General features: G+C 50.7%; 6 protein-coding genes across 6 annotated transcripts; 3 read left to right on the forward strand and 3 right to left on the reverse strand.

The window, feature by feature from the left end:
• Positions 1 to 4,212: 4,212 nt before the first annotated feature.
• On the reverse strand, positions 4,213 to 6,546 carry HER10_EVM0003836 (vanillyl-alcohol oxidase; the record flags this gene model as incomplete). Its single annotated transcript, XM_035473499.1, has 8 exons — positions 4,213 to 4,559; positions 4,620 to 4,771; positions 4,867 to 5,039; positions 5,109 to 5,279; positions 5,351 to 5,449; positions 5,526 to 5,752; positions 5,943 to 6,000; positions 6,055 to 6,546. The coding sequence occupies 8 exons, from the start codon at positions 6,544 to 6,546 to the stop codon at positions 4,213 to 4,215; spliced, it is 1,719 nt and encodes a 572-aa protein (XP_035335869.1).
• A 769-nt stretch (positions 6,547 to 7,315) lies between these two features.
• Positions 7,316 to 9,045, forward strand: HER10_EVM0009195 (uncharacterized protein; the record flags this gene model as incomplete). The annotated part of the gene is made up of 3 exons (XM_035478691.1): positions 7,316 to 7,621; positions 7,745 to 8,785; positions 8,860 to 9,045. 3 exons carry the CDS (start codon positions 7,316 to 7,318, stop codon positions 9,043 to 9,045), a joined length of 1,533 nt encoding a protein of 510 aa, XP_035336364.1.
• A 1,628-nt stretch (positions 9,046 to 10,673) lies between these two features.
• On the forward strand, positions 10,674 to 12,157 carry HER10_EVM0003162 (uncharacterized protein; the record flags this gene model as incomplete). The annotated part of the gene is made up of 3 exons (XM_035472847.1): positions 10,674 to 11,106; positions 11,406 to 11,699; positions 11,796 to 12,157. The coding sequence occupies 3 exons, from the start codon at positions 10,674 to 10,676 to the stop codon at positions 12,155 to 12,157; spliced, it is 1,089 nt and encodes a 362-aa protein (XP_035335816.1).
• A 4,146-nt stretch (positions 12,158 to 16,303) lies between these two features.
• Positions 16,304 to 17,289, reverse strand: HER10_EVM0007773 (emopamil binding protein; the record flags this gene model as incomplete). Its single annotated transcript, XM_035477318.1, has 5 exons — positions 16,304 to 16,452; positions 16,514 to 16,748; positions 16,799 to 16,935; positions 16,988 to 17,014; positions 17,073 to 17,289. The coding sequence occupies 5 exons, from the start codon at positions 17,287 to 17,289 to the stop codon at positions 16,304 to 16,306; spliced, it is 765 nt and encodes a 254-aa protein (XP_035336246.1).
• A 706-nt stretch (positions 17,290 to 17,995) lies between these two features.
• HER10_EVM0001650 (uncharacterized protein) lies at positions 17,996 to 19,540 on the forward strand. Its single transcript, XM_035471392.1, has 2 exons — positions 17,996 to 18,222; positions 18,286 to 19,540. The coding sequence occupies exons 1-2, from the start codon at positions 18,102 to 18,104 to the stop codon at positions 18,789 to 18,791; spliced, it is 627 nt and encodes a 208-aa protein (XP_035335670.1). The 5' UTR covers positions 17,996 to 18,101; the 3' UTR covers positions 18,792 to 19,540.
• HER10_EVM0012613 (uncharacterized protein) lies at positions 18,878 to 19,357 on the reverse strand (the record flags this gene model as incomplete). The annotated part of the gene is made up of 1 exon (XM_035482006.1): positions 18,878 to 19,357. The coding sequence occupies one exon, from the start codon at positions 19,355 to 19,357 to the stop codon at positions 18,878 to 18,880; it is 480 nt and encodes a 159-aa protein (XP_035336683.1).
• Positions 19,541 to 19,875: the final 335 nt, after the last annotated feature.

Genomic DNA, 19,875 nt, shown 5'->3' on the forward strand with positions numbered 1-19,875 from the left:
CTTTGATGCTGCGCACAGCAAGAGAGTCATCGCGCGTTGACGATCGGCAATCCGCGTCCTGTATTCCTCAATTTCGCTCGATTGCCAGACTTCGGAAAGGGCAGCTCGAAAGCTGCTCCAGTGCTTTGGGCCCTTTGCCCCAATGACCTTCAGCTTGTTCATCTTTCCAAGAAGGACTTCGGAGTCTTGTTTGCAGGTGTTCGCGAACTCGGCAAGCTGTTTTCCATGTCTAGATGTAGCTTTGCTGGTGTTCGTCGACGAAGCCGACTGGGGTTGCTGAAAATTCCCATCGAAGTCGATGAGCATCCCGCAAACATCTTGAATGTGGTTATTGTTGCTACTGGTCCCTGTGGCGGATGCATGTAGTTTTCGGGCATCATTGAAAAGGCCCACAACGAATTGGGTAAATTGTAGCAAGTTGCCTGCGAGTGCCACGGCTGTCACGGGGTCCATGGTCGAAGTTTTGAGGGACCTGAGTCTCTACAATCTCGATTTTCTACCGGATCGTTCATGGGAGTGAGGTAATTTAACGTCATATCAGACGTTCAACCCAAGAAATCTAGGCAAACGACCAGGCAGATTCTTCAATATCAGCGACCTCCATTGGCTGCACCTCAATTTGATGCATGCACAGCTGACCGACTCATAGCCACAGCCACAGCCACCACCAACTCAGAAGCCAAGAAAAGAGACAGGTTCGCTCTCTCAACTCTTGCAGTGCAGTTATGAGCTGAGTCTTTTCATTAGATCCCATGAGTAATTCGCTAAGGGTCTCCGAAGCGAGATGCAGACTGTAAGGAGAATGGAGCACAAATGCATGAAAATTTCTTAAATTCAACTCAAATCTCATTGACATCGATGTTACATTCGTTTTGCGGAAAGTGCTCAGACCGAATCCATTACATGTCGAGGTTGAGATACCAATTTGTAGTACGGATACTATGAAGTTCTTATCGCCACGCTTCTCAAAAGTCAAAGAGATAAAGCCTTGAGGCAATGTGATAATTATCCCATGACGGGCCCTTGTTGAAACTCTGCAGTTCATCACACCCCGTCACACCATGCCCTCTCTCTCTCAGTTTCTCTCCGTCAACCCGACCAAGTTGCCTCAAAAGACACCTCGCCGAATGAGCAGCACCTCAACCCACGTCAATAACGAGCCCTTTGGCTACCGACCAGCAACCCAATCGGAAAACCAAAATTTCCTTCTCCCATCTCTTCGCGACCCAAATGCCGGACAATCGAAGCCTGGCTCCAACAGTATCCTTCGCAGTCACCCTGCATTCGCAAGGCGTCTGCTGCGAGGCCCCCTATCCGTGTTGGATGTCCAGCCCACCATCCTTCACTCCAACCCCTGCTCGTGAGGCTGACGGGCGTCCCTCGCCCCCACTCAACTCCTCCTCTCTAGTCCTGGGCCGTAAGACCGGAACATGAGGTAACCCCTTTTCTGAGTTTCTCCCCCTGCTCTGAATGCCCGGCCCCAGACCCCCGCGTGGGGCCGGGTACATGTACCAGGTGACGCTGCTTTCCTCATAGAAGCGATAGATGTCAACGATTACGTGATCGCCGTGTCTACTACCAGGGGAAACTCGACAGCTGTAGGGACCGTGTGTGACCAGAGAGACATGGGAAACAGCAGCCTCACCGGAGAAGATCTTGTGGTATGCAGTGTGGGCACCCTTCAACGTTTAGGGCTGGTTTGTGTATTTTGGGCGGGAAATATCAGAAAGTCTGGCAGGAAGCATGTTGGTATATTGAGTACACTGTGAACCTCTCCTAGGTATCGGGTGAGACTGACTGAACCTCATGTAGAAACCGCTCTGATTTCAACGGCTTATGAGGCCGGGGTTCTCGTTGTCTTTCCTTTTTCTTAGGGTTGGATTTATTTCGTTCGATGAGGGGCGGCCGTGAGCCGTGTATTGATACTACTACTTTCTGAGACGTGTTCTCTCAGTAGCTTATGATGAAAGAGACAGTAAAGGCGGTCACCATATGAGTCACATAAGGTAGGGTAGCTCAGCACTCGTAGAAGAATTACTTTGTGTTTCCCAAGTCGACTGGGGACTTTAGAGAAATTGATGCAACTTTGTATTTTGAGGGGCTGACACTGACTAAACTGCACGATAGCCCGAAGTAGCCCTCTTGAGCACATGCGTATGATTGAACCCCCCAGTCGATTGAGTATTTATCTTTTCGGATACAGACATTTGATTTCGAGGGACTGGAACTTCTACTGTAGTGAGCATGAAGAAGCTCTCGTCTAATGCGGTGATGTGCTGGTTGCCTCGGTCAGGTTTACCAGCCACGGATTTGGACTTAATTCAAGTATACCACTTGATGCGTCTCCTGGTTTCATATCCTTTTCTTCGCGCTTCTCCCATCGCGTCTTGTTCTCTACTTCACCGTCGGCAGTCCATGCCAGACATTGTTTGCCTTCTCTGATCTCGAACACGACGTGATAGAGAGCATCATCATCGGATTCCGGTTCATTGGCGCCTTCCTCGTGATTCTGAGCTTGGAATTTACTTCGTACCCAAGTGGTGCTAATATCGCAGCTGGTGGTCTTCTTGTGTGGCTTGAGGTAGCACACGTTGACCTCGTATGGTTGTTCTTTGGTCTGAAGTCTGTGGTCCAGTATCTTAAGTCCGGGTTCCCCGTTACTTTGATTACATTTCTGGACCACAACCCATCGATAAAAATGTTGCGCATAGTTTGAGTATACGCCGCAAAACTTCTCGAGATCGTGTTGGGCCTCAACAGCTTGCGGCTTCTCCTCGACTTTTGCAGCGTCAGACATGGCTATGAAGGTGTGGTTTGATTGAGTCAATGTTGAATTTAACGGTGCGGGATTGCGAGACGTCTTCTTAGATGGTGAATACTCGCTGGGAAGACGGCTATCTCGGGGCTTTAAATAGAGAAGGCATCATATCCTCTGTTTATGATGCCTAATCTTCATGTCCTCGAACAGCATCTTCGACTTGTCGCCTAATAGTGGCGGTAAAGGTGGGTGAGGTGGTGAACCGTTCCTTCACATCAAAGGACTTCTTTGCTGAAGGATACGTGTGGCCGCTCCTGTTCAGAGGTGCTTGCCAAACAACGGAGGAGAGAAACACGAGGTTCTGAACATATAGAACAAAGACTGAAAAATCATGGGAAGTGTGCTCATTTGAACCGCCGTCGCCAATAATCGGCAGATGAAGCATAGTTGCATGTTCAAAAATGATGTTCTCTATGGCTCACCTGTTGGATAGAGCCTCCAATAGCTGCCATGGTACTTTATGTTCCGTGTCACCAAAAGTCTAGATGGATAAATCTCTTCCGAGAAATCACCGATATCCCCACCTTCCCAAACTGCAACATACAGCCATTTCCAGGGGGAAACCGGGATTCCGATATTCCATAACTTAGAAAAGTCAATGAGATCTGGAGTAGTAATTTTGTCCGCTTCAACCAGCGAAATTCTGGTGTTGAAATTCTGGTGTTGTATGTTTCCTATTATTTCCGGTGATGTAGGATCTTGGGCGGGACCATTTCGGGAGACGCCATGATCGATGCTTCTGACCCTCGATTCTATGACGTCCTCTACATCGATAAAATGGTTGTTAGGGTGTTGGTTGCCCTCGTAATGCAGAGCTATCACCCTTAGAATTAACCCAACGATGGAGGGCCTCTCCGCCTTCAGTGATACTGGTCTTAAAGCTTCAAGTCCTGCTATCTTTCTCCATAGCGAAAATTCAGCCCTAGAGAAACATCGATCATACCAGAAATGGCAATGAAAAATGATGCCAGCATCCTTTTCGCTACGAGGAACGATATGCTCGATGCACGCGAGTGAGTTGGTGGCTGATGGCAGGCTTTCAGGTTGCCTTATTTTACCTTGGGTCGTGAGAAAGATGGGTGGAGGGGTAAGAAGCGGGGGACCGACATCAGCTTCCGTGACGGCACATTTACCCCGCATAAGTGGGTACTGGAACGGGGGACGGCGCCTTCGGTCTGGACTTCGAAGACACGGGTGTACATGTCCTCAGCCAGTCTCAAAGGTGCCGCAACGGCTTTGGTGGGCCTGGGTCAGGTCTCTGACACCCGCGGACTGGCCATTTGCGGGCCCGGAGTGGCCAGCTGCTTCCCGACGTCCACAAGATGAAGTCAACGGGTGTGGCCATCTGTATCTCAAATGATATCTAGCAGCCCTCAACTACGATTGCAACATTACTACAAGTGACTCTTTATAAACCGGGTACCACCACTAGATGATCTTTCCGCTTCATCATCTCGAAGCGCCCATTCCCATTTGTCGTATCTCTTTGGCCAAATTCCGTTCTTGCCAGGAGCGAGAATGCCGTTCGGATCCAGCGCATTCTTGATTGTTTCATTTAGCTTCATCTGGGCATTGTTGTTGAAGTTATACGTGTTTGCGATCTGGTCCATCAACGCTAGATGTGTTCTGTACTCGCCCCAACCACGTTCCGCACAGTCCTGGATCAGTTGCCGGATCAGCCATCGCGCTTTCAAGCGCTGCTGAGGGTCTTCGCGGTTGAAGACAATGCACACAATGTGGTCTGCCAAATATCTCAGTGTCATGGTCCCGAGGCTGCTTGGAGTAATAGAGGGCTACTAACGCATTTCTCGCATACCAATGGTGAAGGTGCCAATGAAGTCGAGCCCAGCCTCTGCGAACCTGCGCTTTGTGACCTCGTATTGGAGCTTGGCGTCCGTCCCAGAAATTTTTGTGATGGGCGAAAAGAATAAATGCGCGCCGTTTGGTAGCCAGCTAGTACAACAATGATCAGTCAAGTGGACAACATTGAGTGGTGATATCAAGGTCAGGATAGGCAAGATATGCCAGGATGTTGACAAGCCACATACCTCACCCATCGAAGCTCGTCCAGGGAAGGAACGCCTCTCAAGGTCTTCTCCCTTGTCTTCAAGACGCTGTATGGCTCATCTCGATCCTCCGCAAGAAAGAACTTTGAGCCGGGAACCTTTAGGAAAGCGGACTTGATGGTATCGAGAAAGAATTTCCGCACAGGCTCCGGGCCCTATGGCGATGGGAATTAGCCATTGTTTCTGCAAACAGCGCCCGAAATGATCTTAAAGAGGTTCTTTACATAGACAGCACCATAGAAGTTCCAGCGACCAAGATTCAGTCTGGCTGCGATCGCATCAAGGTCTTCATCGGATAGTGGTTCGGTCTTGTTCGTGTAAGAAGCCTTATTCCCAGCTACGGCGGCGTCCAGAAGTAAATGGCGAATGGTGGGCACGTTTTGAATGACTGTTTGCTGTGGGCATTGATTCTCGTCAGTCTCCGTAAGTCGATCAATTCATAGAGAGACGGAAATGTTCAACTTACTAGGCGCAACGGTCTTATAATATCCACGATTTCTGACAGGTCATCCTCGCGAGGGAATATGATCATGTAGGCTTGATATCCCCCAGGATTCGGCATCAACTTTCACGGTTACTGTTAGCACTTGTACCCTTGGCCAAAGGTCAGGCCACTGAGGAGAAAGATATGGTTGACTGACCCACACTCCCATTTTGACAACGATGCCAAGGCTGCTCTGGGAAAAGATTCCGTCGTTGTAAGGGCCAAATCCATAGTTGAACAGCTGCCAAGCAGAATTTGCCTTCTGTTCATGGGGCGGAAGGTCTGAATTTCCTGAAGACGGGTCCGGAAGCGCTCCCATGCCAGTGCGGATGAGGGTGCCGTCGGGGAGAATGACCTCCATACCGCAATGCATCATGAAGTGATCTGTTGAACGTCAGAGATATGATCAACTGAGTGCAACAGACCTAAGACTAAATCTTACCTCCGTAAGGCGCTGTAAGATTTCCAAAGTGATCAGCCTACAAAGTCTGGGACAGGATTAAGGCCAACACTCAACGCTTACTGTAACCGACACCTCTCTCAAGAGTGTTCCCTATGTACGTCAGTCAAGGACTATAAGTAAGCAAGCCGTGATTGCTACCAATAATTGAGCCGCCTCCAAGATCAGGTACCTAAATCCATAGTCAGAAATACGATTTCATAATCCTTGCAAAAGAAGAACTCACATCTAGCCACAAGTGTTTGCTGAGGCCAGTCTTGACAAGATGCTCATATAGACCAGCAAAGGTAACCCCAGGCTCGACAAGAGCGTACGCCCCATCGACATTTACCTCGAGGACCTTATTCAGATGCTTTCCGAGTTCTATGCCGAGACTGCCTGGAACTCGCGGTGCTGCGCCGCCGTATCCCGTGTTGCGGCCAATGGAAAAGGGCCAGACGGGCATCTGCAGCTGGTTGCAAAGCCGCATCACATCTTGGACTTCGGGGACAGACCTGGGATTGACGATGGCGCACGACACGAAAAAGTCTCTCTCGTAGACGGCGTGCATGTCGTGGGACTTGCATGGGTTGACGTAGTCTCCGTCGGCCAGCTCCTTGTCTGCCGAGATGATGTCGAGGTTCTCTGCCCCTACGATTGGGACTACGGACTCGACGAAATGCTCAAAGTCATTGGCATTCCAGCCGGGAGGAAGACGGCGTGGTTGAGGGAACGGCATTTTGTATGTCGCCGAAGTATCCGGCCAGCAAGTGCTGTAAGATCGCTTGTTGGTGCGTGGCGCGATGAATTGGTATCAAAGCAAGGAAGAAAGAGCTTAGTAGTAACGCTATCACTCATGGTACCACAACGCGTTCATGTTGTCTTATAGTTACAGATTGAACATACTTCAAGTGCTTCAAGTCCTACCTGCGGTTACAACATCCGCCCCAATCCCGGGGCCGAGGTCATGAGCCTGCCGATGCAGCACACCCTCTCGGGATTTTCCCCACACAACTCCGCATCGAAACCGCCGCTCTACTGCTCGTGTAAGTGAAACTATCTCCGAGTGCGGGGCACCGGTAAGCTCTCACCACCATGTTTGTCGCTGCCAGTTCAGTCAACGAAGCCTCTTGCGGTTGGCGTCCATCGATTGAAAAAATGGGGTGCGAGATCCAAAGCGTTCCCCGTGGGGTGTGGAGTTTGCTCCGATGTCTCTCCATTGAGCTTGCCGGCAAACTCCACATCCCACGGGGAACGCTTTGAATCTCGCACTAATCCCCTGGCGATACGTTCCTATACAACATGCTTTCAGGAAAGCCACTATGGCTGATCAACCATATCCAGTTGAGAGTACTGCCCAGGGTGAATCTTCCATATAAGTTTATGGTGTATTCGCGCAGCAGTATTACGGAGTTGTCAAAGGAAGCCTCTATCTTGGTATCAAACGGACTCACCCATGTGAGCTTATATTTCCAAATCTGATCAGTACTATCCACGCAGCAAAAACAATGAACTTGTTTTCGACACAGTCTCTGAGCCTACCACGTGATGGTTATATGTCCTCTGCGAAGGACATTATGGGTAGTTGGAGTTATGTGATGGTGTTTGCGGTTGTTCTACTCCTCTGGTTCTCTTCGACCATATATACCGTGTTTTTCCATCCTCTCAGCAGTGTCCCAGGGCCATGGCTGGCCCGTTTCAGCGAGGCCTGGAGATCCCACAAGTACTTCCGAGGGACATGGCACCAAGATGTCGTCCTGTTGCACCGGAAGTACGGGAAAGTCGTCCGAATTGCCCCAAACGAGTTGAGCATTGTCGATGAAGCCGGTCTGAAAGCACTATACGGCCATGGTCAGAAAGTTGTCAAGGTCAGGAACCCGAGCCCCAACCAGAAGCTTGCCAATATGTGAAGTCTGTTATCTGACTGTGGATCACAGAGCAAATGGTACGACACTTGGACCGTTCCCAACATGAGTATGAGTTTCTTCGCCGTCAGGGACATCAAGACTCATCGGCATCTGAGGTCTCGCGTCTCGTCCGGGTACTCCATGACGGCCATTCAATTCATGGAGCCCTTGATACAAGATGTTGCAAACTCCATGTGGCAGAGAATGGGAGAGTTTGCCGATAGGAATGTTCCGGTTCGCATGGACGAGTGGGCAAACTACTTCGCCTTTGACGTGGTTGGCAGCCTAGCTTTGGGAGGCCCTATCGGTTTCATAGAGAAGGGAAAGGATGTTGACGGCATCATCCGGTCAATCCACGACGGCTTCTGGCTCATGGCAAACATGGGCAACATGTCACTTCAAATGACGTGGTTCAACAACCGCATAGCGCAGTGGGCCCTTAGGTCGTTTGGCGGCGAACGACTCCAGGCTTTCTCCAAATTTGTGGACTGGCTCGAAGTCCGCGTTGACGAGCGCTACCGCGATGGCCTCGGTTCTCAACGGCGAGACATGTTGCAGCTCTTCATCGACGCCAAGGACATGACAGGGCAGCCGGTTACGAAAGGCGATGTGATGATGGAAGGTGTCAATATCCTGGGTGCTGGAGCAGATACGACGACCATTGGCATTCTTTCCGCGCTGGGCTCGCTTCTTCTTCATCCCGAAGCGATCGTTCGGCTCCAGGCAGAGATCGATGAAGCGTATTGCTCTCTGGGACTTGAGAAGACAGGGCGAGACATCGAGTTCTTAGAGTCGTCTAAACTGCCGTTCCTATCTGCCGTCATCAAAGAGAGTACGAGACTGCACCCTTCCATTCAGTATCAACTTCCCCGCATGGTTGGTCCCGGAGGCTTGCAACTAGATGAAGTGGTAGTGCCGGAAGGCACGGTCTGTGGCATAAGTCCCGCTTCGATGAACAGGTCGATGGAAATATTTGGCCCAGACGCCGATGAGTGGAAGCCTGAGAGATGGATTGCGACTGATGCAAACCATGAAGAAAAGATCAAGTATTGGAACTCCCATTTAACAACGGTAAGAACACGTCCGAATCTCCTCCCTATGTAGCAATCAGAGAGGGCAGCAAAAGGTGGCTAACGCAACTACAGTTCGGCATGGGAAGCAGAAGCTGCGTAGGGAAGAACTTGGCCACGGTTGAAATGCACAATTTCATAGCGCAGTTCTTTCGTAGGTTTGATGCTTCTTTAGTGGATCTGGACCGCCCCTGGCAAACAAAGACGCAATGGTTTGCTTTTCAGAGGAACTTCTGGGTACGCGTACAGCGTAGACATTGATCTAGATCGGTGACTAGTATTTAGCTTTCGGTGGGAAAATAGATTCACTCGGACAATGAGGATCCTCCAGATCAGCCCATACATAGGCATCGCATGAAGTAGTGGTATCAAACAACTGAAGTTAGGCACAAGAAACAGATCAAAAGCCTTGCATTCGAGTCTCTGGCCAAACTCATGCTGCTCATGTCGAAGAAACATAACTCAGGTGAGGTGCCGAAATAAAGATACACACTCGAAAGACAGTGTGGCCAGAAATAGCCGGCCCTTCACGCCCCCTCTCTGCCGATCCTCCCGGCAAGGCGCGGTTCCCCGCAGATCCACATTGGGGAATGTCTGGGGAAGCAAACGGTATTTCATGAACATGTTGCCTTGAAGAGCCATCACCCCCGATCACCCACGCGTAGTGTCTATTCGGCGCCCCATGATCCCCGACACTGATAATTTTATCAGTCATGGCTTCCAGAACGCTGTCTTCTTCTGCTACCTCTGGCATCACATGCCAAGTGTGCGACCGAAAGTTCACACGTCTCGAACATCTTCAACGCCACGAAGTGATGCGTATATAAGCCCAATCTCCCATAATCCACGCTCGATCAATGGAAATTCTGACGTTTAGGTTCCGCCACAGACAGTACCAATCGCCCATTCAACTGCCATTTCTGTTCGCAATCTTTCGGGCGCAGGCAAGTAAGCCTATTTCGTGTAGAGGAACGACTATACTAAAGCCCAATTGCTCTCGGAACAGAGACGTTCTCAAGCGTCATTTCAAGGCCTGCAAAGAGAGGCTTCGGGCCGATGTAGAGATTCCGCAGCTTACTCAAAACACCAGAGGCAAGAAGAAGACAGCCTGCGATCGTTGCAGCCATCGGAAGCGAGCTTGCAGCTCTCAGTGGCCATGTCGAACTTGTCTAAAGGACAACAGGCCTTGCACGTATACAGCACAGATTGCCAACGATGAGAATCATAGTTCAGCTGCGCATGATACACACCAGGATACATCACCTATGATAGACAAAATCCACGGCGATGTTAGATCGGGTGCTCTGACGGAACGAGCCATGGCCCAAGAATCTCCAGCCCCAATCGCACCACTCGATGCGCGCGCTTCCAGCGACGGCCTATTTTACATGCCTGCGACTGAAGGCGGCATTCTAGATACATATCTAGACGAGCCTCTAACCAACGAGTTAGGCCTAGATGATCCCTTCCATTATCATGCTGAGGAGCCGTCCGACTTGCTCATTCCTGACCTGGTCTACTCTACATTCGACTTCCCATACGAGACCCGGACACATAACACGACCAAATATCACTTTAATTACATGAAAAGGTTTACCAAGTTCGCGGGTCTGGCGCAATCCTTTGAATGTGGCTCGCTCCAAGAACGACAGTCACTACTCCAGCAGATCCGGAGACCAAACCTGAGGTGCGATGGTCGCAGTTGGGACAACTACTTGCGCTCGGTATTTCCCCTAACCGCAGAAACTGAGATATCATGGCGCAGTAGCCAGACCCCTTCTGTCTCGCTCTCGACCGAATCCCAATACAGCCTTAATAACCGGCCTGACGATCAACTCTCCAGGTTCCAAGTGGAGGAGTCTCTTAACGTGACGTCCAAGATTGTCGCAATGCTTAAAGACATCACCATCAGCAAACCAAGAGGCAGCAAAATCAACATCTCCTGGTCCGGCTCCATCGAATTTTCCTGCCACAACTTCTTCTCCCCTCAAAGACTGCAAGACAACCTCGAGCTGTTCTGGTCGTGTTGGTATCCCAACTGCCCCATCATTCACAAACCGTCCTTCTCGACCTTCAATGCATCACCCTTGCTCATCGCTGCCATGGCCGTCCTGGGAGCATGTCTCTCTCCGTCGCCGAGCGTCCGCGCGAACGCCAACATCTGGTTCAACAGTGTAGAGGAACTCGCCTTCCTCGACGAGGCTCTTCTTGACGAGTCTATCACTGTTGACGATTCCGTCTCATGTGACGATGACGCGGTCTATAGGCGCCTCGAAGCGATTCAAGCTGCCTACTTGGTTTGTCTGATACAGTATTGGGAGGGTGTGAAACCGAGTAAACGTCGTATTCGGAGGAATAGGTACGCTGTTGTCTTGGATGTAAGTCAGATCCAAATCTTGCACAATAGTCCACCCGTTACCAGCTAACCGCCCTTCTGTCAGGCAGCAAGAGACTTTGGTTTGGATGATCTTACTCGTCATAAGCTGCCGGTTGAAGATTCCTCCACTTTCAGCTGGAAAAGGTTCATATTACTGGAGATGCTTATTCGGTGAGTTTACCACATAGGATGCATGGAGCTCCCAAGAAGGCAAGCAGAGTCTGATGTACGACAAAAAGAACAGGGACCTACATCTTCCTACTCGATGGTGCGTTTGTCATCTTCCACAACTCGCCTCCGAGACTCGTCGTCGCAGAGATGAGAATGAGTCTCGTCTGTCCCGACTCCTGCTTCCAAGCGTCCTCTCAAGAAGAGTGCTTCGTCATCCTACATAATTGGACCTCGAGCGAACCGAGACAAGCTCAGATGCGGGTCGTCGATCTCGTCGAGGCCATGTGCAACAACCACCTCAGCGACGAAGAAACTTGCCAAGGCCTAGCGGGTCTCAGCATGCTGAACCTGTTCACGGCCATCACTGGTATGTACCTTACTTCAATTGAGTCTTTCCTTTCAATGGCACTTCAGGTGTTGTTTACACGCAAACGAGGGCAGATGCTTACGCGATATAACTTAGCATTACACACCCTCGGATTCCACTACGAGGTATCTCTCGCGCCCAACAGCGGGTCGTGGCACCTTCAGATGGGGCTGAACCGATGGATCTCGCTCTACGAGCAGGCCGACAGCTGGGTTGTTGAAAATTCACCCGGTCTCCCGCTGTGCGACGAAATGTGGCGACGGCTGGGTTTCATACGCCACGCAAAGGAGTTTTGGATGCTCGCTCAGCTGATGCTGGATAAGTCACAAGTCGAGTTGAACACGGCTGGCCCAAGTGGCGGGCCGTTTGACAAGACCCGAGGTACGGTGTATGACGAGAATACCATGGATTATGTTCACAACTTGGTGCAAAGTCTTGGAGACTTGAAGATAGCTTAGGATATCGGGTTTGCAATGTCTATATTGTCACTACGCTGAAGCCATCGTTTCCTGTCTACATGCCCATACCATCTCTCGGCTTGGACCAATACGTTAGAGCACTCTGGGCCTCATGAAAGTGTAGCGCAAATGTCTGGCTGTATACTAGGAGTTCTCCTCAAGCCTACCATCGATCTGCTATAGCGTTGGTCCTCCATCTACTGGAATAAGCCATAGAGAGGTGAACCCCGAGACGTGCAGAGCATTCCACTCGTGACGCGTCTCCTTGAAGAAAGCTCTTCGACGACTTGCCGATAATCCAAGACGACTGAATTTGATGTTTCTATGTTCATCGAATGCCGCTTCCATCTGCCGTGAGTTGTGCCTCCAAGCAAGGGTGTCATGTGTGTTGACAACACCACGGCGGCATTTTCCCCACCCCAGCGGCAGATGGGTCTTCAACCACGACTCAGAGTCCCATAGGAAGAAGCGTCACCACCTGTGAGTAGATTACCGAGGTTGAAAGTCAACTCAGAAGTATGAGCCTTAGTTGAGAGCCGGGACCAATCTAGAAATAGCGTCAAGTGGCGCTGAATCGAATGAGCATCACCTAACTCTGAGCTTCAAGAGCTCCCTCCTCTTGACAGACTACCACATACGACCATACCCATTGGAAAATTCGGGATCCCGTCCGCTCTCCCATAGACAAGCCAATGAGGGCCGGATTAGTAGTTGGGTCGGTGACGACCAGCGAATACCTGGTGTTGTATGTTTTTTGAAGTTGTGTTTTGTGAAGCTATCGTCGTTTTGTCGTGGTTGGTGACGATGGAAAGTGTGGGCGGATGTGGTGGGTTTTGGTGGTGGTGGCCGGTGGGGGTTTTGGCTTCTCCAACTTTCAAGTACGTACTATGTTTCTCCAATTATCATGCTAGCGCCGGCTTGGGTCGCATATGCCCAGTCGATCATATGGTGAAAGCGAATGGGTAGTGGGTAATAAACAGTAAATAAGTTTCAACCATATCTGTCTCGCAGCGTTATGAGTATATTCGATCACTTAGACAGATCAGCTGTTGCGCTTTCCGGCGCTGCAGAGGCTCCACTGCGCTCAATTACTTCTAAATCGAGTAAGGCTGCCTACTAGGTACCTAAGGTAGTACGAGGTGGCAGTGGAGCTTACGTGTAAGCTCGCACTGACACCAGTGACCACTCCCGAGACATCTAGAACCGCAGACCAGCGAGAGCACTACTATATTGTGCGTCTCCTGTTCGATTTCCGCCCTCGAGAGATGGAACTCTACTTTGACACATGAACATCTATGCCGGCACACTCAAATGAAGATCAAGCGTGAGGTCGGTCCGCTGGATCACCGCAGGAGACGGACGCGTTGTCAGCCATGCGCTAGAAGGCGCATCAAGGTAAGTACCTATGAAGGATCCATTCTCGCACATGGCGTTACTCGAACTCGCACATAACAATCATAAATAAGTGTCAAGGAGGTCCTCCCTGCGAGTACTGCACTCGAACCAAGAAAAGTTGCCTGCCTCAGGCTACATCTACGACCGAAGTGCACTTCATCAACCCCGAGTCCTCTGAAGAAGGCATGCAAGTCGCTAGACTGCTGACACAAGTCAACTTACACAGCGATATCCTCTACCTTGACTATTTTGATCTATTCATGAAGCGTTGTCTATTCACAGACGAGTTCAACGGCCTGGCTGCCGACCTCTTACCCCTGACCCAAACATGCTTGCCACTCGTGCAAGTAGTGACAGCGATCGGCGCACTCGAAGCCAGCAGACGAGCAACTGTTAGGTCCTCTCGTTATCAGCAGTCACCTTACACCGTTGCCTTTCTGTCCTACGGGGAAGCCATGAAGACGCTTCGAGCTCGACTGCAGGTATCAGACGCGTTCCGCTGCGGTGGAGTTCTCTGGTGTACACTGCTTCTCGGGCTATTCGAGGTGACATACTCTAGTCATTGTTTGCTCTTTTTCGAGTCGTGTTTACTGATTGGTAGTCAAAGTTAATGACTGAAACTTCTGGAGACATGTGGGCTAAACACATGCTCTACGGGACGGCTAGAATCATCCAGAGCATAGCAGCAACGAGTCGGTCGTGTCAACTTGATAAGAGACTCTTTGGAGCATTTAGGTCGCTAGAAGCAAACCGAGCGATTCTGTACGGCGAAAATACGTTCTTGTCGCAGGAGCCGTGGTTAAAGTCTCGACGAGAGCTTGTCGCAAACCCGGGAAGTCAAGTAGAGACAATCTTCGACCTCCTGATCGAGATCTCTTCCTTTAGTAAAGCGTAAGTAAGCCTCATTCTTATTAAATCTGAATCGAAGCTCAAAACATGGATAGGTTCTTCGACCGTATCGAGTCAGTTTCGGACACACTACGACCTGGGCACCCGGCGATACACGCTCTTGCTGAGCGAGGTCGGTGTTTCCAGCAGCGACTTCGCAGCTGCCACGACCAAATGACACCGCGTCATAGTCACAATGATCCATATTGCATGCTGGCTATATCAAACAACCATGCTCTCCAATTGTTTTTGTGTAAAAACTATACCTTTTACGCATGTTGGGAGGGGCAAGACATCCCCTCGCTAGCAGCACACGAGATTGAGGCACATGTGAACGCTGTGGTAGGTCTGTCAGATCACATACTCGAACGTTCTAACATGCCGGGCGTGTTACTTTTGTTCCCTCTCCGAATGGCCGGAGCAAATACAAGCCAGTCTTTACAAAAGGATGAGATTATGAGATTGCTTGACAGAATAGCAACAAAAGGGTTCGCAGTTTCGGGAAGGATCAAGAGGGATTTACAGGAACTGTGGGAATACCAGCACGCGGAAAGGGCATGGGACGACATCTAACATTTATTAAATGCACCGAGCAGGAGCATCTCTGCGCCAAAGAAAAAAGTTGCCGGATTAATGTAAAGTACAGCAAGCCGACTGTACATGACGCGAATGTCGAAGCCCCGGATAAATGTGGTTCAATCTCACTTTGCCTGAATATTGAAGAACTCCATGATCACCCGGGTTCGTAGGTCGGGGGCAAAGTAGTCGTAGCCAACGACGATATTGCACTCATTGACGTAAACCGTCACGGGAATGGCACCCTGGTACATGATACTCCACTAAACAAATGGTCAACCCGACGGTTCACGGAAAAGAAATCAATATGGCAGAGGTCTCTTACCGCGGCAACAGGCGACGGCACAAAATCTCGCCGTATCAGTCCTTCATAGACGGCTCCAGCTTCGACGAGAATATCATCCCGAAAAATAGGAAAATTCGAGTTCACATAACCCCTCCACACGCTCGGGGTGGTGGAGTTCCATCCATATGTCGTCAACGTGTTGTCCACTAGCCCCGACTCGCTAACGTTGGAATAGTCGAACGACGACCACGAAATCTGACCCTCGTAGGCTTCGCCCACGCGGACAAAAGCTCCGGAAGGGAAGTTATCGATGTAGCCAGTCGTGATGTGTGACAGGTTCGCATTCCTAGCTCTCGCGATTAAAAAGAATGTAACGTTGTTACCGGTCGGGAAAAAGTTACCATTTATGCTGAACAAAACTAGCCTGGTAATCTGGTTTGATCAGAGGTGGCTGTGGCTGTTCGAAGCCGGCAGAGAAGGTAATCATGGACGGCGGGAAGGCAGGGCACCCATGGGATGATGGGAGACAGGTTGCCCAAACTGCTGTCGCGGCAAGGGCAGTGAGAAGAGAGTTGAAGGATTGCATTGTGAAGTATGACAAGATTGTGGATGAGATGCTTGAATGTGAGGATGTTGAGTGTTCTCATCTCCCTCATGTCTAGACATTTTCTCCCCTTTATATACATCACGAGCATGTTACTTCTTCAGCATCGCTATTCAAGTGCGTTCTATGACTACCAATTCGGATAGCTGACTCCACTCACTAGGAGCGCGGCTGTGCAACATGGCGACTGGATATGCTGCAAGACGCGCTCGATTGGTTCCAGCCATGTTCGAGAAAGAAAAAAATCATATGGAGAAGGAGTGTCAGCCTGCCTGACGGTGGTCATCGAACGATGATGAACATATTTCTATTGGATCAGCCTCGTGGTGACATGTGTCTACTCACCACGAAGACCGTTCAGCATAACTAAACCACCATTTATCCAGCTACCATAAAGCTAGTTCGTCTTCTTCTCCTCGTCCTTGGGCACGTATGTCTGCCAAGATTTGTCGCCCATAATGCCATCAATCCTGTTCAGCTTGGCCACCACATCCGCACGGTCTGTGAGGTGCCTCTTGATGTGGACCGTGGTTTGGTAGAGAATAGCTAGGGCAGAACGGCGTCAGAAAATAACAGAAGAACGAGGGGTGAAGAAATATTGACTTACTCGCAGGCACAACGACCCACGGAGCATTGAAACCAATGTAGTAGACCCAGAAGTACAGGAACTCGGGTCTGCTGTGCGATACTCCGTTGGAGTAGAGCTCGATCAAGCTGGTTGAGTAGTAGAGCACGACGCCGTACAGGTGCCCGACACTCATGATAATCTGAAGGGTAACGCAACTGGTTCCGCTTGGCGTATGACAATGGCCCAGCAGAGGGGGCCCCATACGAGCTGGAATCTTGGTCAACATCGGGCTCTTTCAAAATACCAAGAAGCAGCGCGACTTACTACTGTGAAGGACTCAACACAGAGCATAAATGGATCGGAGGTCAGGTAGCGAGAGTCGGAGAGTGCATACTCCTTCCACAGCTGGCCGAAGAGACTTTGGTCACTGGCAAGGCTCTTGTGGTTGAGGATGAAGTATCCTGTGGAAACGTTAGATTTGGACTGAGAGAAACCGCAGAATCGCGAACACACCTTCGAAGAAACAGTGGAGGAAACCGCCTGCGTGAATGAAGCGATTAGCCAGGGTTGGGCGAGCAATGTTCTGAGCACCACTCACAAAGAGCAAACCAAGCCACGGTAAGCTGGTCCGAGGCTTTCAGCTGAGGATAGGTATTTCTAGCACCCGCGACGGCCGTAACGACGACGAAGGATATTATGCTCCCGAAGAATACGAGCAAGCTGACAACGGAGTTCTTGTTGGCGACATAGTGCGGTAGGGCAGCCGTGACTGGGTAGTAAGGATGCGCAAAGGCGGCTTCTGTCGAGTTATCCATGTTGGGTTGGTGCTCGATGTGATTATCTCAAGACTTTGTGCATGCGTAGAATAACACGTTATTTCGAGTGATGCCAGACTTTCGTCGTCTTGTTCGCGAGGTGGTTGGAATTGGGGTTGGGCCAAAAGTTGAAATAGGGTTCCCCGTTCTTGAAGATCGCTAGAAGACTTGCTTGCCGAACCAGGGTCCAAGTTGCCCGATCAATGCCAGACACGCCTTCCACTCAACATTCGGCAACAACCACGAGCATTCGACTGTTTCCCAACGCAACGAGAATGTCTAAATGAGGTCTGGAAGGATTGCTCAGGTCAAGGCCCTATTACAAGGTACCTGCTTCCTCGTGCAGAGGCAGTCAACACTTGGTTCAGTCAGGTCCCTAAGATGCACGGATCCCTTACAGTACTAGCACCCGTCGATACCTCGGCGAGCTATCGGTGCCTGGTGACTTTCTTCCCAGCTCTTTCTTTGTGTTAGTGACACAGTGCAGAGAGACCGGAAAACCGGGAGCAGCATCATCAATGGTCGAGAAATGGGATGAACTTTGGGGTGGAAGCTGTCGCTCTGCCCTACCATGGTAGCTCGTCGTATCCCAAAGAGGAAATCGGACCGCTGATCTTCCGCTGTTCGGGGGCCGCCCGCACCAGACAGCCGTCACTTACCGCCAACTATTCAACTTCGTGACACGCTTATCCTTACTCCCGTCCTTGAAAACGACTGCATCCTATCTTCCGAAAAGGCCTCACTCACTCGCCCCAACACCCATTACAAGCCGGCCATATAGCTTACCTATTTACTCAAGCTAAATACTCAACATGGGTGAGGTTACAGTTGAAGAGGCACCTTTCCCGCTCACAGACGTTGATAAGTGGGTCCTCTCACAGACAGATGAGGAGTTTAAGAAGCATGGCTGGGAGGAGCTCAAGGAGATCATTGGTAAGCGCGTTTGCGTTGCGTCTTTCATAGATATTCTGTTTCGAAGATCTAATTAGACACCAGCGACAAATAAGCTCGAGGTTTTGAAGCGAAAGCCGTCAGACCTTCGTCGATACATGAAATGGACGGCCGAGACCAAGGCCGAGTACGGCTCCATGACCAAGTTCCTTCTCACCAACCGCCTGCCCAAACCCTGGGGCGAACCACCTTTTACTCCCAAATCCATCGTGCCTTTTGAGGATCCTTCCGATTACCGGGTTCTCGTCAACGACTGGCCGTATGGACTTGACCCAGGCATCACCCATATCGTGGTTTGGTCGCGCACCATCATCCCTACGGACCCTGAGACCGGAGATATGACAGCAGAGAGCAGGCGCACTGTCCAGGATTTCATTGACAGGTACTTTGTCAAAACTCTTGGCGATGTCGGAGAAGACAGGGTTATCTGGTTCAAGAATTGGGTCGCTCTTCAGAGCGTCCGGGCCTTGGAGCACATCCACGTGCTGGTGCGAGACGTCGACCCGGAAGTCATCAAGAAGTGGTCTGAGGAGCAATCCTGGCACAGATAGACCTAGTCGCTGCATTCTCGATAGAATAAAACAGATAATCTGGCTCGTAGCGCTCAAGTCCTAGGCAGCACAAGATGTGACTTTGACTATGCGGCTCGACGCTGCCTTCTGTTGGCGGGCGGGGCAGGCTCATCGCTGTTCGCAGCGCCCATCTGTGCCATACGCTTGCCAGCTCCGAGCAAGCCGTAGCCAGCGTATGCGCCGTAGGCGGGCACGGCGAGCCACAGGAACCAACCCCAGTTGCCGAATAAGATGACGAGAACGACGGAGGCCCAAGTCACCCATACGACGTCAAACATGTACTCGGTCAAGCCCGCGGCGGCCAAGTCCTCGCCAGAGGTCTTGAGGCCTCCTCCCACGTCATACTTGGGACGTCCAGATTTCTCAAGAACGTACTCGCAGATCAGGGCGGGAGAGGAGAGCAAGATGAACCAGAAGATAGATCGGGACTTGAAGATGAAGTAGAAGATGAGAAAGGCGACGTTGATAACGGCGGAACCGATGTGGAGGTTGTTCAAGGTGGTGGCGTTGGATTTGGCCCTGTCCTTCTTTGCCTTTTGCGCCATGGTGGAGGTGCTGAGGGTTGTTTCGTAGGGTACGAAGTTGAATGCAAGGTACGGAGTAAGGGATTATGACGATAAGAGGCCTCGAGAACGTGAGTGAGGTCAAGTCAATTAAGTTAATAATGTCGGTATTCGAAAGTGGGGTCCAACGTTCCTGGGAGTAAAAAGACAGGTTGCGACCTGGTTGGAATTGAGGCTGAAAGGATCAAAGTGACGAAATTCCAGAGAAGCAGTTAAGGCGGATGGCTGATAGTGTGGCTCAGGCGCGGCTGGACCCAATGGAACGGGCAGACGGCGAGAAGTGGATTCCCGGGAATGGAAGCGAGAAGTGGCGGGTAGATGTCTCTGGCGCAAGGGGAAGGCACGGGGGAGGCGTTGCGACTGCGACAGCGACTCGGACACAGGACGGGTGGGGGGCTGGCGGCAGGGGGGTTGGTGAAGTACCTTTCCTACCTTAGATACTCCATAAGGTACTTAGTAGGCGCTTCATCTGGTCGGGTTGCTGGGCAAAGACGACGGCG

This window comes from Colletotrichum scovillei (assembly GCF_011075155.1).
Source record: "Colletotrichum scovillei strain TJNH1 chromosome Unknown Contig00003, whole genome shotgun sequence".
Taxonomy (NCBI): Eukaryota; Fungi; Ascomycota; class Sordariomycetes; order Glomerellales; family Glomerellaceae; genus Colletotrichum; species Colletotrichum scovillei.

Bases quoted from the DNA above. Each gene is read 5' to 3' on its own strand.
- HER10_EVM0001650 (XM_035471392.1), top strand. From the start codon at position 18,102: ATGGGTGAGGTTACAGTTGAAGAGGCACCTTTCCCGCTCACAGACGTT. The intron at 18,223-18,285 runs GTAAGCGCGTTT...ATTAGACACCAG, and splicing joins GGAGCTCAAGGAGATCATTG to CGACAAATAAGCTCGAGGTT.